Source organism: Fonsecaea nubica (genome assembly GCF_001646965.1).
Source record: "Fonsecaea nubica strain CBS 269.64 chromosome Unknown Scaff102, whole genome shotgun sequence".
In the NCBI taxonomy this organism is placed as follows: domain Eukaryota; kingdom Fungi; phylum Ascomycota; class Eurotiomycetes; order Chaetothyriales; family Herpotrichiellaceae; genus Fonsecaea; species Fonsecaea nubica.
Window position 1 is genome coordinate 106,159 of NW_019173775.1, and position 8,715 is coordinate 114,873.

At 53.1% G+C, this 8,715-nt stretch overlaps 3 protein-coding genes across 3 annotated transcripts; 1 reads left to right on the plus strand and 2 right to left on the minus strand.

The window, feature by feature from the left end:
* Positions 1 to 668: 668 nt before the first annotated feature.
* Positions 669 to 2,416, minus strand: AYO20_10090 (hypothetical protein; the record flags this gene model as incomplete). The annotated part of the gene is made up of 4 exons (XM_022648353.1): positions 669 to 886; positions 958 to 1,155; positions 1,202 to 2,280; positions 2,337 to 2,416. The coding sequence occupies 4 exons, from the start codon at positions 2,414 to 2,416 to the stop codon at positions 669 to 671; spliced, it is 1,575 nt and encodes a 524-aa protein (XP_022495710.1).
* A 982-nt stretch (positions 2,417 to 3,398) lies between these two features.
* On the plus strand, positions 3,399 to 5,537 carry AYO20_10091 (hypothetical protein; the record flags this gene model as incomplete). The annotated part of the gene is made up of 1 exon (XM_022648354.1): positions 3,399 to 5,537. One exon carries the CDS (start codon positions 3,399 to 3,401, stop codon positions 5,535 to 5,537), a length of 2,139 nt encoding a protein of 712 aa, XP_022495711.1.
* Positions 5,538 to 5,864: 327 nt separating this feature from the next.
* On the minus strand, positions 5,865 to 7,562 carry AYO20_10092 (hypothetical protein; the record flags this gene model as incomplete). Its single annotated transcript, XM_022648355.1, has 1 exon — positions 5,865 to 7,562. The coding sequence occupies one exon, from the start codon at positions 7,560 to 7,562 to the stop codon at positions 5,865 to 5,867; it is 1,698 nt and encodes a 565-aa protein (XP_022495712.1).
* Between the last annotated feature and the right edge of the window lie 1,153 nt (positions 7,563 to 8,715).

Below are 8,715 nucleotides of genomic sequence, written 5' to 3' on the forward strand. Positions count from 1 at the left end.
TTGTCCGATGGACAGTGAACACTCCGAAGATCCAGAGAAATCCCGGGGCCCCAGCCTAACCTGGATCATCTCGCGAGGACGTCCTGGGGGTTAGGGAGAGCGGAGTAGCAGACTGGAGGCGCGGATGGATCTTGAGCATTCTGGCCAGTGTGCTCATGGGCCGTGACTGATTGGAAGGGGCATGATTGTCTTCCAGAAGTGATAGTCGAGGAGTACCTCGAATGGAAGATTCATCCATGGAACTTGGCGACTCTGCTGTGACCACAATAAACGGTCTTTACATGTCTTGGCAGTCATTCCAATCCGCAGCATTGCGAGTCTCCTGGCATCTCCTGGAACATCCCTGGACATCCAACCTCTGCACTGTCAAAGAGGATGTATTTTGTCCCGTGAGCCCCCTGTTAAGGGTGAGGCGCAAGTACCTGACGGTTTGCTACCACAATCGAACAGAAAAGTTTGCGGCAAGACTCAGCTCATTCTATCTCTCAAACGATCTCTCCTAGCGACCTATTCTACCACAGCCTTTCTGTCTTCCCCATGATTTGCAGCTTTTCAGCTCTGGTACAACAAGACTAAGCCAACAGAGACTTCAAGCATGATCAAAATTGATTCCGCCCTCATACGGTGACCAGCACGCTCGCTGGAACGGACTCCCGGCCATCGCCTGCCTACTCGCTGTGAGCTCCGGTGCTCTTCTCGCTCTCGACTACGGTGGTTTGTCCTGTTCCTTTACCTTCCTCAATGACCTGCTGCACCGGTTCAACCCGTCGCCGGGACATGTGCTTGGCCACTCGGACTGGGTCAAAAATGCTGTGACTTTGGATGAAGATTTCGTCCACCTCTTCCAACGACTTACCCGCCGTCTCCGGCCAGAAAAAGTAGACACCTGCGCCAGTCTGTTAGCCACACAATCCAAAGACTGGCTGACTGGTGTCAATGTCGGAATGAAATACTTACAAGGCAAGATCAACAATAAATTAATACAGGCGTAAATGATAAAGTATCGGTAGTTGAGGGTTGCAAATCCTACCGGGGTGATCTCGGCGACAAGGAAGTTGAACGCCCAGGCTGTACCCGTCGAAATACTAGTAATTGGCACTCGAACGCTGAGAGGGGCGATCTCGCTTGCATACAAGAAGGTGAGACCCAGAAAGCCTGCAGAATGTTAGCTGAAGCGAACCCAAGAAGCGGGAAGCATTACCTGTTGGGAAAAACAGTCCAAACAAAAAGATCATCAGAGCTGCCACAATCTGAGCCGCCTCGTTGGTAGGATCAGACACGGTTCCGGTCATGATGACCAAGCAGCATCCCATGCCCACCGCCGCAAATATCATCAGCTTGCGTCGGCCAAATCGATCGACCGTGAGCACACCAATGGGTGAACACAGAGTTTGGAACGAGAAGACGGATGCAGCAAGAATCTGGGAGTCTTTGGCTGGGAGCTTCAAGTACTGACTGTACAGCGTTGGCAGATAAAACGCCAGCGCATTGATGCCGCACATTTGTTGAAAGACCTGGCCCGCAGCCGCTAAGCATGCTCGATGGAACAGACGCTGCTCGCCGTTCTTGAAGATGTCTCGGAAGCGAGCTGAACCCGTAAGTCGCAGAGATTCCCCGATGCGCGCTACATCGGTTTCGATTTTGTTGGAGTCCTCGGGAAGGTCTTCCAGCGCGGCGAGGACATGTTTAGCTTCTTCCAATCTTCCCTTTTTGATGAGCCATCGGGGCGATTCTGGCATTTGGGACATGGTTCCGACGACAATGATGGAGAACAAGCCCGTCAGCGCCAACGGAAATCGCCAGGCGACGCTCCCAGAGGCATGCGAAATGCCAAATCCGATCCATCCTTGTAGAGCTAGGCCGAAGCTGATAAAGACGGATTCGAGCAAGACCACGGAACCACGGTGCTCTGCACTTGAGCATTCACTCTGCCAATTGGGCGCTGTGGCAGTCAATGCCCCGAACCCGAGACCAGCCACAAGCCGCCCGACAATCAATTGACCTAGCGAGTAGGACGAAGACTGTATGACGGCCCCAAGTGTGTGAACCAACGCTCCCAGCATGATGGTTCTCTTCCGTCCGAGCTTGTCGCCAAGGATGATACAAGACAGCGCACCAAAGAGGGCCCCGAGAGTGTACAAGGCTATGACGGTGCCCTGGACTCGACTGTTTTCGGTCTTTTTGGAACCGGTTGTGTTGACGGTGTCGATACGAGGGAACACCGAAACCCAGCTGGGCAAGTCCACGAGACTTCCACCCACACCATTGTTGAAGCCAAACCTGTTGGGATCAGCCAGAATCCAGATGGTTGTTCGATCATGCCGAGTGTAACTCACAGTATGTACGCGGGCATGATCACAGCCCAGATCAGGGCTGCGTTCAGCTTGGAACCACGCAATCCAAAGTATTTCGCCATGGTGATATCGACCTGCTGTCAGAAGAACGGCATGAATGCTTCTCCACGCATGAAGAGTCGAAGACGAGCAGTCTAAATACTGCTCACGCACGGCCTTAGTCCTCGGTGGCGGAAATTTCCTGGCTATCCTGTGTGTACGATGGGCAGATCATCGTCGGCATCCGGCCCGCAGACCGATACTCGCATGACCAGCAAAGAGAATTCCGCGCGGGTTGCTCCACGCTCAACTCCGTGGTTCTCTCCTGATCAGGCATTCTCCTCATCCAAGCCGCCTCGAGTCGCGGGGTTCGGCAGACCTTTGGGGTGAAGACGAAAAAAAGGAGTGCCAGGTTGTTGGGAGCGCAGAATTTGGTCCAAGAACTAAAGCATACTTTGCATTTGCTTGGTGGTAGGACCGGCGAATGACCGACAGACCCAAGACCAATCTTAGGGTGCGCCACAATGCTTCATTCAACCACGTCGCTCGCCCCCTTAGCAACTCCGCATGCCGCAGTTGTGCCAATGACCAATAAGCGAGGGATGCTTACCGAGGCGGCATGGCATATACCAACCTAAATAAGGCTTGCTTGTACGAGTATTACCAGTCGATGATGAGGACCAGCGGGGCCACGTCAATGCAGGGAGAACTCATCCCCCACGACCAACCTCGTGGCAATGGACTCTCTCACTCAGTCGTTCAGCTCTCGACCCTCCACTTGACCTGAGGCTGCCACTGCCTTTCGACTGGAACTTTTTGCAAAGAGCAGGGGACTTCCTGTGACCTGCAGGCGACAGCCTTCTAAGCAGCCAACAGTGGATATTGGAGAGTTCAACTGCAAAAATTTCCGCATCCAACTGGCGTTGTAAGAACCACCCACGATTAATCGTTGACTTGCCCCCATTTCTACGCGGTGGTATCGAGGCGACTCTGGCCTCTGTCGGGAGGAGATTCTTCTCCAGCGAGACCCAGGTCCCAGATCCCAGATCAACCTGATCTGGTCCAATGTCGCCGGAACCATCAACTCGACCCGGAGCTTGCGAACGTTGTCACCGTCGAAAAGCAAGATGTGACAAGACCCGCCCAGCCTGCTCCTCATGCATCAAGGCCAACAAAGCATGTGTTTACACCGCCAAGGAGGGCGCCATTCGTCGACAAGACCTAGAACGAGTCCAGCAGCGAGTGCGTCAGCTCGAGGCGAGGAACAAAGATCTTGTCAATCAGCTTAGCCGAAGCCAGAACCAACCATCTCCACAGAATCCTCCGTCAATGTCGGTGGACTCTGAGTTGAATACTTCGGGCAGCAGCGATGAAGTGGTCAACCAGGTGTCATATCTGTCTTTGAGTGCCGGAGGTGACCGTCAATTCCTAGGCTCAACAAGTGGCCTGTTGCTCGCCAACCTCTTACAGAAGAATCTACAGACATCCTTTCCACATATCGCCAACACTGAGGCACGTGCTCATGAGCAAAGACCAGCGCTCGGTAAAGGGGCCGCCTCTGCAGCCCAGGCCTCCAGTCGGCCACCTCAAGATGTGGCACGAGGACTCTTGATCGCATATTGCAACCATGATCATATTTGCTATCCTTTTCTCGATCCCAAAACACTACATGCCGCGCTGGATGCCATCTACAGCGAGGAGTCCTACTCAGTCTACCATCCTGTTGAATCCTTCTTCATCGACATGATCCTCGCCATCGGTACGGCTCAGGTCTACAAATTTGACTGGCTTAATTTACCCGACGCAGAAACGCACTATAATCGCGCCATCACCCATCTTCCAGTTGTCCTTGGCGCCGGCGGGATTTTGTCACTTCAGGCGACCTTGCTCATTGCTCAGTATCGGATGGGAAGCTCATTGTACGATACATCGGCGAGTCTATGGCATCTCGTCGGAGTTGCCGCACGAATGTGTTTTGAACTGGGACTGCACAAAAAGTCAACCTATGTCTTGCCGCAAAGTGGGAATGTCGCCGTGGACCAGGTTCAGAGAGAAAAGATGGAGATGATGCGGCGATGCTTTTGGTGTGTGGTCGCCATGGATCGCATTGTCAGTTTCACCCTGGGAAGGCCCCTTGCTGTTCAGCTGGACGACGTTGATGCCGAACTGCCGCAGCTTGACGCGACCGATGCTGCAGAGATGGCCAACGGTGCCTTCTCTGACGACTCTATAGAAGCCCCACTGAGTGATCAGCGTATTGCTCTCTTCAATCACATTGTACGCTACCGCCTCGTTTGTGGGAAGATTTTGATCTCTCTCCATAGAGACACGCGGCCTGTCGGTGCCACGATTGATTACTTCAAGATTCGAGAGGATTTGTCTCACGAATTGAGGACGTGGCACTGCGAAACAAGTGCTTTACCCTTCCTAGCTCTGGATGCGATACTTGATCCACCCAATACCTCAAGCTTTCGATCACGCGAATGGTACGACCTGCTCTATCACAACGGGATCTTGATGCTATTTCGTCCATCACCTACCCTCTCGGATGCATCCAGCAATAGCGTAACCCTCCAGCACATTTTTGAATCTTCGCAGGCCGCCATCAATCTTTATGCCGAGCTTCATCGATCGCGCAAAATCAATTATTCATGGGTTACTTTACATGCGGTATTCATGGCTGGTATTTCGTACATTTACGCACTTCGATGTCACGTCCAAAATACCTGGCGTCAGCATTCTCCCACCAATTATTCCTACGCAAAGCTTCACTCCAGTCCGACCATTCAGAAAGTCGTCAATGACACCCGCGCGTGTTCCAATGTGCTCGTCGCAGTCTCCGAACGTTGGAGCACCGCCCGGAGTTGTTCGCGCGTTTTCGACCGCTTGAGCGACGCTGTCCTCGCGGACATTATAGAGACACAGACTCGCAAGCCTGCGACCCCCATCGTGGAGCCCATTCACCAGCAACGAATGGGGAATGTGCCCATACTGGGCTCGGCAATATCAATGGACCTCCCCACACCAGACAACGACCAAACATGGGCTGCAAGTTTCAGCCACATGGCAGTTGACAGCACGCTGCAGGACTGCTTTGATGACCTGCAAAGTTGGTGTAATGACCAATACGGTGGCGATGCCATTGCCCAGCTCTCGCAAAATTGGCTGTTTGGCATCCAAGACCCTGGTAGCGCAGCCTTCTAGAAGCAAGCACCCACATTCGCTTCTTTGGGTAGCACATACATGTGAGAAGCTGTCATGACTCCTTGAAGCAGAAGACAAATGTAACTTTGGCCAGTATTTCGATCTATCAAGTGTGTTGCGATACGCCGTGGCTTCAAATCCAGCCTCTCTGGAGGAAGCGTATGGGAATCTCGGCAGATCTGCTTCTGAGATACTCAGCAATGCCCTTTCCGAGCCCATCAATTCGGTCCGACGACGCAATCCCGCCATTTAAGTTGTCGAGAACTCGGCTATCAATTCGATGAGTACAACCCGAAGAAGTGCTCAGCAGAAAAAGGACGGAAGGACTCACAAATGAACCGCATTTATCCCAGGGAATTCAACTCGCTCCACCCGTCGATCAGGATTTCCTTTCTGCCAGTCGTCGCCGAACAATTCCTTCAAGCGTGAAACAGTCATGTAGGTTTTGAGCCACGGGTATTCATCATCGTGGCGAACCAAAAAGCCGATGTTGGAATTGTCGGCCTTGTCGCCAGATCGCGCATGAACAATGCTTCCTAAAGGTGCCATTTCCATTGGTCCCAGGGATTGAAGATCTATAGGATCTTGCGTGTCAGAAGAGGGACGCATCACTGGGTACTCGACCGTCTTTTGCGGTGGATCAACCTTGATGTGCTGCCCCGTGCTGAGGACAACACGATGATCGATCATGGAAAGTGGCATGACAGCGGGAAAGATCTCCATAAATGGTTTGGGGTCCATGGTTCGAAAGTCCAGGTTCATGTGGTAACCAGGATAACTTTGCATGCGAAGGGCATAGATTGGAATCTTGAATGATGGAGCCTCGATATCGACCTTGTTCCTGGCTTGAGCAAACACTCGCAGTTGCACGGTGCCTCCCTGTTGCGACCGTGGATTGTCCACCTGGGAGCCGTACTGCTCCATGCTGAATCGACTGAACTTGTTTCCCTTCAAAATGTGGTCCAGCTGTTGACGCATCATGGCCACTTTGGCTTCCACGTCCAATCCGTTGATGTAAAAGGTCGCTTCAGCCTGGTATCCTCCTGGAGCAGCGACCATGACCTTTGTCGTGGCGGGCGGCGGCAGGCCTTTGACCCCATGAATCATAACCCTATCTTTTTGGCCCGCTTGAGCCTCTACCTGGACCTGCGACAAATCTGCGACGACGTCCGGGTTCAGATATAGGTGTCCTTGGAGCTCGTACAGCAACTGCGCTTTGACTGTCTCGGGCGTGACGTGGCCACCTCCTTGAGTGGACTTGGTGATGATACACCCGCCAGCCGAGTCGATTTCGGCGATGGGGAACGCTAGGTCGACTAACTCTGGTAAGAAGTCTTTGAAGCCCGAGAAGTTGGCTCCCACAACATAAGGCCCACATTCGATGAGGTGCGCCGCGAGTAAGGAGCCTGCTAACTCGGTGTACTGGTCCTCGCGCCAGCCGAAATACCAGGCGGCGGCTCCCATGACGGGGGAAGCATCGGTACATCGCCCACAGATGATAATGTTCGCTCCAGCTTCTAGGGCTTTGACAATACCACGACAGCCGATGTATGCATTGGCGCAGATAGGATCCAGGGACCATTCGTCAAGGAGCCGATCCTGGTGATCGAGATGGGGGAAATGCAAAGAACGCCTCTTGCTGGGATCAGTGACCAAGTCCGAGACATCGTCGCCCAAAACTGCGGCGACCACCGTATCCTTGTATCCTCTTTCCACACAGAGCGCTTGGACCTTGCGGAACAGACTCATTGTGTTCAAGGCGCCTGCATTCGTGGCCACTTTGATATCCCGCTCCATGATCTGGTCGAGGCACTCTTCCAGCTGAAGGTAGAAGCCGTTCTCGTAGCCGAGGTCAGGGTCGACGTCTCGTTTTGTGATGGCGTTCCAGGCGATGTTCATCTCAGACAGCCAGTCCCCGGTGATGACATCGACGCCGCCCGACTCAACCATGCGCTTCATAGCATGCGGATGGTCTCCCGTGGCGCCTGAGACATTGCCAATGCGGATCGGTGGTTTGCTCAGCATTCTGATGGTAGAGGTCGACGGGGATTCGCCCTTTGTGGTTCTTTGAGGTTGTAAAGAATGACTGCTCTCCTAAAGACCCGGTCTCTGCGAAGAAGATTTCGCCGGTGAGGAGTGATGGAAAAGAGTAATCTGGGAATTCTCGGGAACATGAGCTGGCTCCCCTTCCTTCACATGGACTCCTGAGCCGCGGCCGCGACGCGTAATAAACATGTGCCACAAGAACAGGATCCGTCCGGTCGGCAAGGGTTTGCAGGGAATCCAGAGTGGCCAACTTTTGGCGGGAAACCCTCCCTTCCAGCGGACATCGTCCGACAATCCTGTACCTATATTCACTCCCCTCTGACCGCTTGAACCCTGTCCTACCCGCCCTTTCGCTGCTATTCGTCTTTGACAGTTGCATGGAGAGCGGCTCAAGCGATTCGCAAAAAGGGCGTGGAGGGACCGGTGTGGAGCCAACATAGTCAGGTTTTCGGGGTGGCTGGCCGAAGAGGCGGAATCGAGGCCGAAAAGGGGGTCAGAAGGCGGGCCAGAGACCACATCAACGTGGCGAGAGAGCGGGGAGGGTCAGTTCGGCGGGGATATATTTTCCCTTGTAATAGTAGGGGGGATTCCCCGTATGAGATGGATGGGACGACAGGGTCGGGTATTTCGACAGTGGTGAGAAGTGGTTGTAGAGGGAGCAGGAGAGGCTGGTACGTACCACTACGGAGTACTGTTTGTACACAAGCGATTGGACGCGCCCTCGATCAGACAGGACTCCACGAGAAGAGGGAAGGATAGACGGATCAATCGAGAAATCGAGCAATCAAGCAGTCAAGGCATGCAGGCGTTGATATGTGGTATCTACCTAGTTGAACAGGGGTTGTCGGTGGTCGGGACCTTGTACATGCTCATTACAAGGCTGAGCGAGGCCGGACGAGGCTGGACGAGGCTGCGATACGACATACGAGAAAGAATATCCCCTTTTCTGGGTTAAAAGACTACGACGACTTTTGTTTCCATTCCATTGACAAGGTCCTATTGATTGGTATTTGGGCAAGGCGGGAGTGAAGGGGAATAACTTGTATATTCGATAGCCCTACACCAAAGAAAGCAGAGGATATCATGAAGAGGGAAGGAAAAGAGGTTTTGGAAAAAAAAAAAAAAAAAAAAA